We start from the raw sequence: 12,376 nt of genomic DNA, 5'->3' as shown, positions 1-12,376 counted from the left end.
CTCATTAATGTCTCTTGCTCAAGATCTCGGAGTAATAAATATTTATCAAAGTCTTACGTGAGAATTACACCAGGAGCGACGAAATCGGTGAAACTCGGGTCGTTACTTCCGTAGATCGGGTCAGAAAATTGTATCGGGACGTCAGCTAGCTTCTCGTTGTACTCACACTCTCTGAGCAGTGATTTGGCGAAGTCTCGGTAGGTGTATTGAAGATTCCGTGCCAGCATCAGCCCAATTTGTTGATCTAAGATTAAATATTAAATATTACATCTTATTTTAAATTATTCTCTAGATACTTAATTAAAAAATGACATAGTATCTTGTGAAATATTGACATTTTTAAAGATATAAGCTCATCCCGATGTTACACTCATCAAGACCTTTCATTTGAGTACCCACATCAATTTTTCATATATTTTATATATTTATATGTATTATATATGTGTATATATGAAAAATATATCAAAAATGCATGTGGGTACTCAAATGAAAGCTCTTGATGAGTGTAACATCAGGATGAGCTTATATCTTAAAAAATATCAATAATTACGAAATTACCTTTTATCTTGTGAAATATTGACATTTTTTAAGATATAAACTCATCTCGATGGTACACTCATCAAGACCTTTCATTCGAGTACCCACATCAATTTTTCATATATTTATATATATTATTTATATTATTATATATGAAAAATATGTCAAAAATGCAAGTGGGTACTCAAATGAAAGGTCTCGATGTGTGTAACATTGGGATGAGCTTATATCTTAAAGAATATCAATAATTAAGAAATGACCTTGTATCTTGTGAAATATTGACATTTTTAAAGATATAAACTCATCCCAATGTTACACTCATCGAGGCCTTTCATTTGAGTACCCACATTAGTTTTTCATATATTTCATATATTTATATATATTACATAAATGTATATATGAAAATATATCAAAATGCATGTGAGTACTCAAATGAAAGCTCTTAATGAGCGTTACATCAGGATGAGCTTATATCTAAAAAAATGTCAATAATTAAGAACTGACATTACTATCTTGTCAAATAATGATAGTTTTTAAGATATAAGCTCACTCTGACATTACACTCATCGAGACCTTTCATTTGAGTACCCACATGCATTTTGATATATTTTTCATATATACATATATATAATATATATATAAATATGTGAAAAATTTATGTGGGTACTTAAATGAAAGCTCTTGATGAGTGTAGCATCAGGATGAGCTTATATCTGCAAAATCGCGAATATTTAAGAAAGTACAGTGCAATTTAACAAAATTCATTATTTAATAAAGCAAAATTTTATTTATTTATAGTTTATAAGTTTATCTTACTTGACATATCAAGCCAAACGCGAATTTCACTTTGATCCAGTGTTTCGTTAAAAAATGTCAATAATTAAGAAATGACTTGCTATCTTGTCAACTAATGATATTTTTGAAGATATAAGCTCATCCCGATGTTACACTCATCAAGACCTTTCATTTGAGTACCCACATCAATTTTTCATATATTTATATATATTATATATATATGTATATATGAAAAATATATCAAAATGCATGTGGGTACTCAAATGAAAGCTCTTGATAAATGTAACATCGGGATGATCTTATATCTGCAAAATCGCGAATATTTAAGAAAGTACAGTGCAATTTAACAAAATTCATTATTTAATAAAGCAAAATTTTATTTATTTATAGTTTATAAGTTTATCTTACTTGACATATCAAGCCAAACACGAATTTCACTTTGATCCAGTGTTTCGTTATCCACTGTTTGCCCGAGACCCATTCGCGCTACAAGCGACTCCGTAAAGTTCTCTGTGAAGTATAAAGCTCCCCATGCGTTTCCTAATTTTACTGCTTCTATAGCATCTTCTGGATACTCGTAATACTCCTTTTGAAAATAATTCTCATTATTAATATTTGACAATAATAATTATTAATATTAACTAATTACAGACTGGAACGTACCTTTATGACGGTCCTATTAGACAGAAATTCTAAATACCGACAACTTAATTTACCCTCCATACATCCAGATTGTATGTCACAGGTTTGGTTCTCCCAATCCATCTCGTGGTTTACTATTGCTAATTTGAGATCAGTTGGATCTCGCCCGATGGCAAGACAAAATAATATTACCTGCATCACCGGCAATGCGAAGATAAACAGCATCACCCTTTAAAGATTCAAAATTAAATGATTAACTGTCAAGATTTCTGAAGGATTTTTTTTAAAACTTACCCGACATTTCTCCACATACGAAGAAAATTTTTTTGGAGCAGCGCTCTCATTTTTCCTCTAGTTGTAAAATTGCAACTTATTGGTCTACATCTTGAACGCTTTTTTGGATTGCTTTTGACTCCTGGCAATGGTTTTCCATTAAGCTAAAAATAATTAATTATTAAAATTTATTGCTTAGTAAAATAATTAGTTTGAACCAAAAATATCATCAGAAAAATTTTTAAATCAAGTCAAAAAAATCTTTAATAACACAAAAAAAAAAAATTCATGCTTAAATTGCTTAAAAATAATTTTTAGCTTTTAAAAAATTTTTTTTTGTGTAAGAATTTTTTTTTTGTAATAAATAAAATAAAAAAATTTTTTTTTTGTAATAAAAAAATTTTTTTTTTAATTTTTAATTTTTTCCTAATTAAATTTTAATTAATTTTATACATTCTTTTTCATGAATAAATTAATAAATTAATTAATTAATAAATAAATTAATTAATTAATTAATTAATTAATCAATTAATTAATTAATCAATGAATTTATTAATTAATTAATCAATTAATTTATTAATTAATTAATCAATTAGTTTATTAATTAATTAATCAATTAACTTATTAATTAATAAATTAATTAATTGATAAATCAATAAATCAATAAATGATTAAAATGATCAAACTTCTTTTTTTGTAATAAAAAAATTAAAAAATTTTTTTTTTAAATAATAAAACTTTTAAAAATGATAATTTTGATGAAAAAATTTTTCTTTTGACTCAAATTAATTTTTAAATAAATAAAAAAAAAATATATTTACATCATAATGACTGCCAACTCCATTAGTAGTATCATGAATAAGAACTTCTTTACTTTGATGAAAATTCAAGCCTACCACTCCAGACTCTTCAGTGACATAAACTGGTTCGTCCTTTTTACCCCAGTTTAAGGAAGCCTGAAATAAATTTCCATGAATTAAAACCTTTTTACAATCTTCTAGCTTAAATTGCTAAATAATTACCATGCTAATATTATTAGAGATGTTTAATTCCGTGGTAGGTTGAGTGCTTTGACCTTGTTTCCTTGATAATTTGAGAAAAACATCTTCCAGAGATGCACAATTATACATTGTCAACAAAGCTCTTGGTGATTCTTCGGCCAGTAGTCTTCCGCTTCGCATGAGACCAATCTGTTGATAAATTTTATTATTTCCAGTCCGACAAAAAGAGACTCGGCAATACGTAACACCTTTTCCATTAAAGTAAGCTAATAAAAAATGAAATTTATTTACCGTGTGGGCTTGCCGTGCTTCCTCAATATAGTGCGTTGTAATGATGACTGTTTTGTTTCCATCTTTAGTGATTTGCACCAAATGATTCCAAATACTGCAGACAATTCAATTTTCTTATAAGTTAAATAAGAAAAAAAAATCAGTAAGTATAAATAAATTGAATATGTTTGGTTTAAAAGTTTATATAAATAAAACGCGAAATCATGTTCCATTCATGAGACTTGTTATTTAAAATAAAACAGTGGCAATATTTTTCTTATAAATTCTTGTTTTTTTTCCAGACGACTCGCGAATAAAGACGATTTCCTTGCACTTTAACTTGTTCACAAGCCTTGTAACTCGGTGCAAAAAAATCCATCGATGTCTCTGCTAAGTATGACGCAAGCCGAGTCAACCTTTTTTCATTTATCGGTTTTTGTTGAGTGGAAACGTAAATAGAAGCGCAAATGTCACAAAAACTGCAAGCGATATTAAAATAATGTATTCTTCTAAGATACATACCTTTGTCTTAATAGTGGATCGACACCGACCGTCGGTTCATCTAGGATCAACAGTTCAGGATCATGCATAAGTGCCACGGCGAAGGAGACTCGTCTCTGCTGCCCGCCGCTATTAGCATAATTAATTCGGTTAAAAAAAGTTAGCAGTATTGATCATTTTTTTTTTAATAATTTTAATTTTTATAAAAATTGCATTTTTTAAATTTCTTCATATCAATTTTATTTTTTTACAATTTATTTTTTAAATTATTCAAATATCTTCTAAATTAATTTTTATAAAAATTGCATTTTTGATTTTTTCAAATTTCTTCATATCAAATTTATTTTTTAATATTTTTTTGCAATAATTTTCTTTTAAAAAAAATTTTTTAGTTAAATATCTGCTAAATTAATTGTTATAAAAATTGAATTTTTAATTTTTTTCAATTTCTTCATATCAATTTTATTTATCTAATATTTTTTTTGCAATAATTAAAAAAAAAAAATAATTTTTTTAATTATTAAATATCTGCTAAATTATTTTTTATAAAAATTGCATTTTTTCTTTCTTCAAATTTCTTTATATTAATTTTATTTTCTAATATTTTTTTTTTGTAATAATTTATATGAGAATTAATTTAGAAGATGTTTAATAATTTTTAGAATTTTTTTTACAAATAAATTATAATAAAAAAAAATTAACATGTAGAAATTTAAAAAAATTATAAATGCAATTTTTTAAAAATAATTTTTCAAAAAAGATTTATTTGTTAAATAAGATTAAAAAATTATCAAGTGACTGCAAACTTTAATGTTGTATAATTTATTAGTTAAAAAAATATTTTTTAATAATTAAAAATCCTCTAAATAATTTTTTATAAAAATTATTGATTTATTTTATTAAAAATACTAATTAAAATATTTTCAAAAAAAAAAAAAAAGAACTTTGAATCTACCTGAGATTTTTGACAAGCCGGTTTTGCGAAGGCAAGTCAAGAAACTGAAGAAGAAACCTCAATCTCTCTACAATTTCATTAGTGTCCATTCCGAAGATCCACCCGAAGTACATCATAGTTTCTCGAATAGAAAATTCCCCGTACAAAGCAATCTCCTGGGGCATGTATCCGACCTGTTTACCAGGAACTCCGGAGCCCCTGGTCCCGGGTTTCCCCCCGAGGACGAATATTTCTCCAGAATTGAGCCGTCTTCTTCCGACGATGCAGGACAGCAAGGTAGTCTTCCCACAGCCACTGGCTCCCAGAAGGCCGTAGCTAAATAATTCAAATTTTTTTGTTTTTTAGCGAGTCAACCTTGGATCTTATGAAACAGTTTTGCATACGGCAAAGTCCAATTCTTTTATCACAGCTATTAATTACTATAATTATCAGCTATAAATATTTTTATAATACACTGATAGGATTTAATAACTATTAATAATTTAATTTATTTGAAGAAAATTATTAAATTTTAATAAATATTTTTGAACATTCAATAAATATTTATTTGGAAGGACATTTATTAATTAACAGTTAATAAATATTTTGTTGAGTGAATTTGTTTCGCTTGCAATGTCATATGATTTGAAGATTGTTTATAAATAAAAATCATCTTTATAAATTATTTACATTAATTATATTGCATTATAATAACGTTTATGGTAAAATACCAAATTCTATCACAGCCCTCACGGTTTTGGAAATGCCGTAAAGATTCGGTATTTATACGATATAAATGCTGTATTTTTACCGTAATACTTCAGTTATTTTAGCCAGTTTTTTTGTCGAATTATTACGAAAAAATTACGAAATAAATTCAAAATATTTACGGCATTACAATAGAAAAATTACGGTATATTAACAGCATTTAAACCGTAAATGTACCGCATATTTACTGTATATCTGCGGCACTATTGCAGCAAAAAACCGGAAAAGAAGATCCCTACTTTCTATTACCGGCAAAATACCAAAAATATGCTGCTTTACTACTATTTTTCAATAGCTTAAAATTTTTTTTTATAATATTATAAATTATCATGAATAATTTTTAAGAGGCTGATAAATTAATTTCTCTGTTATTACTATTATTATCATTTTTTTTAGTCCAGACCGGGATTCGAACCCGGATCGTCTAGTTACGCGCTGAAGGCTCTACCCGTTGAGCTATCAGAGACACTATCCGCATCTATTTACTCAGTCACCTAATAAGACTCACCGAGTAATAAACACAACCGCCCATCTTACGGTAAAAAGCATTATATCTTTAATTATATCAGTATAAACGCGGTAAAATTGCTGTATATCTTTGGTATTTTTACCGTAGAAATACGATTTTCTTATTGTAAAATTATAGTAATATTATAGTTAATAGATAGATTTTTTACGGTAAAAGTTCTAGAGTTTTACGGTAATTTTATCGTATTATTTCTGAACTTTGCAGCAAAAGTACGGTAGAAATGCTGTATAACTACAGTAAAAAAACTGGCCAAAATAACCACAGAAATACCGTATTGTTTCAGAATTATTAAATTAAACGGTTAATTTATGGTAAACGCATTAATACCGAAAATTTACGGTATTTCAAAAACCGCGAGGGAGCTCATAATTATCTTTTATATTTTTAAATATTAAAAACGTTAATTTATCTAGTGAATTTAATTATTATCATGTGTTCCAGCTATAGAGTTATAAAAAGTGTCTTAAGAAAATTTCTATTTTTACTTTTTATTTTAAATAACAATTTGTTAACAGTTAACAAATATTCATTAACCATTAATAAATTGTACTTAATAAATTACTTATTAATTGTTAACATTTAATAAATCTTATTTAATAAATAATTTATTAATTGTTAAAAAATATTTATTAAATTCTATGATATTAAAAAATGATTTATTAACAGTTAATAAAGCTTATTAAATATAAAAAACTCACATTGATCCTTTGGCGACTGTCATGCTCAAGTTCTGAAGAACAGGATTTGGGTTTTTGCTGCTGCCGTAAGTTTTGAAGGCATGTCTTACGCTTACGGCCTGCTGGCGGTTCCAGGCAGGGTTGTTTAATCCTGGAGCTGAGAGCACCACCCCCGGTGCTACCACGTTGCTGTCCATGGTTGATTCAGAGTTTAGAATCGTTTCTATTGACGGGTTGGTGTAACCACCTCCTGGCGTACCCTCTCTATTATTAAAGAACAATATATAAAATTTATTTATTTATTTATAAATAATAAGAAAGAATTTTTTATCTATTATCTCAGCAGATAATTATAAAATAAAAATGAGAAAGCTTATTAATCAAAGGCACGACAATAGAAAGCAAATTGATATTGCTTTCATAAAATAGACTTCATAAATTCCGCAATTTACTCGGTAAATATTAATGGAGGGTTAAAAAAAACATTAAATGGTATTTATCCATGCAGGCTATTGAATAACAGTCTTCGGCAACACTTGGAAACATAAATTACTGGCGACGTAATCATTTCTTCTATCAAAGCTCGAGTAAACTATTATTCTCATTAATAGTACGATATTTTATTTATAATATTCAATATTTACATTTATAATTGATTAGATTAAAAATTTTTTTTTAAATCACTGGATAAGATTGTGTCATTTTTATCTTTGATTTAAATCTATGTCAGAGTATATTAGAGAGATTTTAATTAATTTTTATTAAGAAGAAATTTTTTGTTAAACTTTTTTTTATAATTCTATTTTATTAGAAAGTATTTAAATATTTTTAATTTAATTTTTTAAATATAAATTAATCAAATTTAAACTAATCTCGCTTAAAAAAATTTGTTTTTTTTTTATAAAAAGTATTTAAATATTTTTAAAATAATAAATGTAAAAATTAATTTAACAAATTTAAATTAATCCTTCTTTTAAAAATTTTTTTTTATAATTATATTTTAATAAAAAGTATTTAATTATTTTGAAATTAATTTTTAAAATGATAAATATAAAAATTAATTTTAACTAATTCTGCTTTTAAAAATATTTTTTTATAATCATATTTTAATAAAAAGTATTTAATTATTTTGAAATTAATTTTTAAAATGATAAATATAAAAATTAATTTTAACTAATTCTGCTTTTAAAAATATTTTTTTATAATTATATTTTAATAAAAAGTATTTAATTATTTTGAAATTAATTTTTAAAATGATAAATATAAAAATTAATTTTAACTAATTCTGCTTTTAAAAATATTTTTTTATAATTATATTTTAATAAAAAGTATTTAATTATTTTGAAATTAATTTTTAAAATGATAAATATAAAATTAATTTTAACTAATTCTGCTTTTAAAAATATTTTTTCATAATTATATTTTAATAAAAGTATTTAATTATTTTGAAATTAATTTTTAAAATGATAAATATAAAAATTAATTTTAACTAATTCTGCTTTTAAAAATATTTTTTTATAATTATATTTTAATAAAAAGTATTTAATTATTTTGAAATTAATTTTTAAAATGATAAATATAAAAATTAATTTTAACTAATTCTGCTTTTAAAAATATTTTTTTATAATTATATTTTAATAAAAAGTATTTAATTATTTTGAAATTAATTTTTAAAATGATAAATATAAAAATTAATTAAATTAATTCAAACTAAATCTGCTTTTATAATTATATTTTAATAAAAATATTTTATATTAAATATAAAATAAATAAAAATAAATTAAACAATTTATTTATCCACGGTGCATGACTTTAAGGTAATTTATTTTACAATTAATTTAAAAAAAAAATTAATTATAATTTAAAATTGCTCAAGCAAAATTTTCGGTACACTAAACACTTGGAAGCATATTTTATTTTATTGTAGGGTTTATTATATGTATTATATATGTTTTTTACTATTTGTAATTTTTATATGTGAGCGGTACAGAAATATAGTTGCCCAACGATGAAACTGGCAAGCGTCAGCAAAAAGAAAGTCGTATACTCTTACGTAATTGTGTAGTCGTCGAATAAGTCGCACCGCGTTGACTTTTTTCAATAACCGTGCAATCTAGGCTATGAGTATACGAATGGCTGCGTACTAAACAAATCCTTACGACTTGGAGCTAATAGACGACTACTGGATCGTACGCAGTGCAATAACCGGAAAAGTAATGTAATTACACGCGAAAATGTATTTCTTCTCTCTCCTCATTGTTTTAAGAGCTAATTACTAAGACCCGTAATCTTTTATGTTCTCATATCGCACCATTTCTTCTTACTTTTATTCTAGAGATTAATGCCCGGCAATCAACCGCTGCAATTAGCGGAACTGAATTTTACTTTTTGCAAAATTATATTTTAATTTATTTAAAAGTTTTACAAAGATGTAATTTAATAATTAAATAAAAATGAGAGTTTCTTCTTTACAATAATCAGCAAAACAAATTTCATAACTTTAAATCAATTTCATTTAAATACTTTTTATTAAATTATAATTGAGGAAAAATTTTTAAAAGCGAGATCAGTTTAAATTTATTTAATTAATTTTTATATTTATCATTTTTAAAATTTAATTTTAAACATTTAAATACTTTTTTATATTATTGCCGGTTTTTAATTAACGCCAAGTTTGCATACGCAATTATGATATTTTATCGGATCGCTCACAATTTAAAAAAATTATGATGAACACTGATAGAAATATTTATTAATTATTAATAATTTAATTTATTTAAAGACAATTATCTAATTTATTAAATTTTAATAAATATTTTTTAACATTCAATAAATATTTATTTAGAAGGAAATTACATTTATTAACAGTTAATAAATTGTAATTAATTGACTTCTTAACTTTTAATAAATATTTATTAAATTCTATGATGTTAAAAAATAATTTATTAACAGTTAACAAAGCTTATTAAATATAAACAAATTTAATTTTCTTGTAAACAATTATTTAATTTATTAAATTTTAATAAATATTTTTTAACATTGAATAAATATTTATTTTGAAGAAAAGTACATTTATTAACAGTTAATAAATTGTACTTAATAAATTACTTATTAACTGTTAATAAATATTTATTAAATTTTATGATATTAAAAAATAATTTATTAATAGTTAACAAAACTTATTAAATATAAACATATTTAATTTTAATAAATATTTATTAAATTCTATGATGTTAAAAAATTATTTATTAACAATTAAAAAATTTTATTTAATATAAACAAATCCTTCTAAATTGCTCTACACAGATGTGAGGCGATAAATAAAAAATTAACCAATTCAAGGTCACTCTAAAAAAACTCGAAAGAAAGTTCAAGAGATCGAGGCTGATCTTACGTGGAATTTATATAATTTTATTCGATATTTTATATTTCTTCACTCTATCCCGAGTATCGAGATTAGACATTAGCATGCTCATCACATTCCTGGTGATAAAAACCCATAAATTATAATAATAAACTTAAATTCCATTATCTGCTGTAGACTCATCTCGGCATGACTGCACCGAGGATATTATACTGAAGTACAGCAGGCAGCTCATGCAAATCCATTTAAATTATATGTACAGTTTAGTTGTATTGGATAGAGTGATCTTAATGCAGAAATTTTTTTATTACAACACAATATATCGCATAAAATAATAACGCTTGGCTGGGGATTTGCACAACGATAACATTCAACCAATATGCAGTGTATGTACTGCATACGTGTCAAACCTACCGAATAATACTTTGTATTCTATAATGGAATTCCTATTACTTACTACATATATATTTAAATGTCCACATGAGGATTGCGTAAGCTTTTAAACAAATTTGTCATCCTAAGATGATGATTTTAGAGGGAGAGACTTAGAATTTTCAGTTTTAACTTAAGAATATATTTTTCATGTTATTTAATTACTATTACGGCTAATTACACTCTTTGATAGCTAACTTAATTGTTTATATAAAAAATATAAGCCTTGAAAGTTTTTTTAAATGCGTGCGGGCATTTTTTGTCCGCAAAATTAAATTTTCTGACATGTTTTACCTTGAATTTAGTGACTTGTAGATTACAATTTAATTTAATAAGAAATAATTATTTATTATTGTAAGTGTCGTTAGTATTAATTGTAATTAATGATCATTATTTTAATATCCGTATACATTATCGATTAAATAAGACAAGACGGATAAAAATCTCAGTCTATTCATTTATATTTATCAATCTGGTAAAGTTGAGATAAACAAACGGAAATAGAATTAGAATTCCCGCGTGGGCATTTACATTTTGTGGTTTTAGAAAGTGACTGATTAGTAATTTCGATTAAAACGCAACTTTGTTTTATTCATCATCATTTTATCGATTGTTGGATAATAAATAATGACAACTCTGCAATTATCAAAGAAATAAATAAAAAAATAATATATCATTAATTGTAATTATTATAATGATTAAAATTATTATTTTTCTATTGTTATTCTCAATTTTGTTTTTCTTTTCTCTTGCTCTCTCCAAATTGACCGTGAATTAGCTTTACGTGGTTCAACTTTTTATTTTAAATTGAAGCGATAAGTAGAACACCAGCTTGAGACAATTTAAAAGTTAGCCAAACTTTTATGCGCTTACTTTTGTTTTGTTTGTTATAATTTTTGTATTTTTAACATTATTTCTTTATTAAAGTATTCTTCTTAAAGTACTTTAATAAAAAATTTATTTGTTAAATTTTAAATAAAATTTTTATAAAGTTTAATAATGGTAATAATAAAAAAAGTTAAATTATAAATTAATAATTGATTTAAAAATTTCATTTTTTATGATAGCGCTCCAAATCACAAAATAAACAAATTTTAAATACTTATATCATAATTTTTAATATTTCTTAACTTCAAAAATTATTTTTTACCATCAGAATATTATTTTTTTTCAAATATATCATTTTAAATATCAATTTTTTCAAATTAACATTATACTTCTTCTCTAAAAACCTATTTAAAATCCTAATATCATTATTTTTACTATTTCTTCACCTCAAAAATTCTTTTTTATCATTAGAATATTATTTCTTCTTAAATATATCATTTTAAACATTAATTTCTTCAAATTTCCCTTAAATTTCTTCTTCAAAATCCTATTTAAAATCTTAGTATATATATATATATATATATATATATATGGTGTTTTATTTGCATAACTTTACAAAGTTTTATACAAAGGTTTTTTTTTTTACTATATAAATATTAGATAGATATTAAAGATATTATTTTATTGGGATATTTAAAATATTAAAAGATATTTTAACTCGTACACTGATAGAAGGATTTATTTGTATTAAAAAAATATTTGTTAATAGTTAACAAATCATTTATTAGAGACCATTTTTTAGTATCAAACAAATATTTCTTAGTA

General features: G+C 24.0%; 1 protein-coding gene across 1 annotated transcript in view; it reads right to left on the bottom strand.

Annotated features, from left to right (window-relative positions):
- Positions 1 to 12,376, bottom strand: part of LOC123275087 (ABC transporter G family member 20) — a 28,723-nt gene that overhangs the window by 3,034 nt on the left and 13,313 nt on the right. The window contains exons 2-11 of the mRNA XM_044743003.1: positions 6,949 to 7,191; positions 4,975 to 5,289; positions 4,041 to 4,148; positions 3,540 to 3,633; positions 3,270 to 3,437; positions 3,069 to 3,203; positions 2,269 to 2,411; positions 1,996 to 2,203; positions 1,741 to 1,918; positions 58 to 244 (exon numbers count right to left, since the gene is read on the bottom strand). Of these exons, the coding sequence (XP_044598938.1) occupies positions 58 to 244; positions 1,741 to 1,918; positions 1,996 to 2,203; positions 2,269 to 2,411; positions 3,069 to 3,203; positions 3,270 to 3,437; positions 3,540 to 3,633; positions 4,041 to 4,148; positions 4,975 to 5,289; positions 6,949 to 7,191 (1,779 nt within the window). The remainder of the gene's footprint in view (positions 1 to 57; positions 245 to 1,740; positions 1,919 to 1,995; positions 2,204 to 2,268; positions 2,412 to 3,068; positions 3,204 to 3,269; positions 3,438 to 3,539; positions 3,634 to 4,040; positions 4,149 to 4,974; positions 5,290 to 6,948; positions 7,192 to 12,376) is intronic.

The sequence above is a fragment of the Cotesia glomerata genome, linkage group LG1, assembly GCF_020080835.1.
Source record: "Cotesia glomerata isolate CgM1 linkage group LG1, MPM_Cglom_v2.3, whole genome shotgun sequence".
Lineage (NCBI taxonomy): Eukaryota > Metazoa > Arthropoda > Insecta > Hymenoptera > Braconidae > Cotesia > Cotesia glomerata.
The sequence above is the reverse complement of the archived record's forward strand: the minus strand, read 5'-3'. Positions and strand labels throughout refer to the sequence as shown.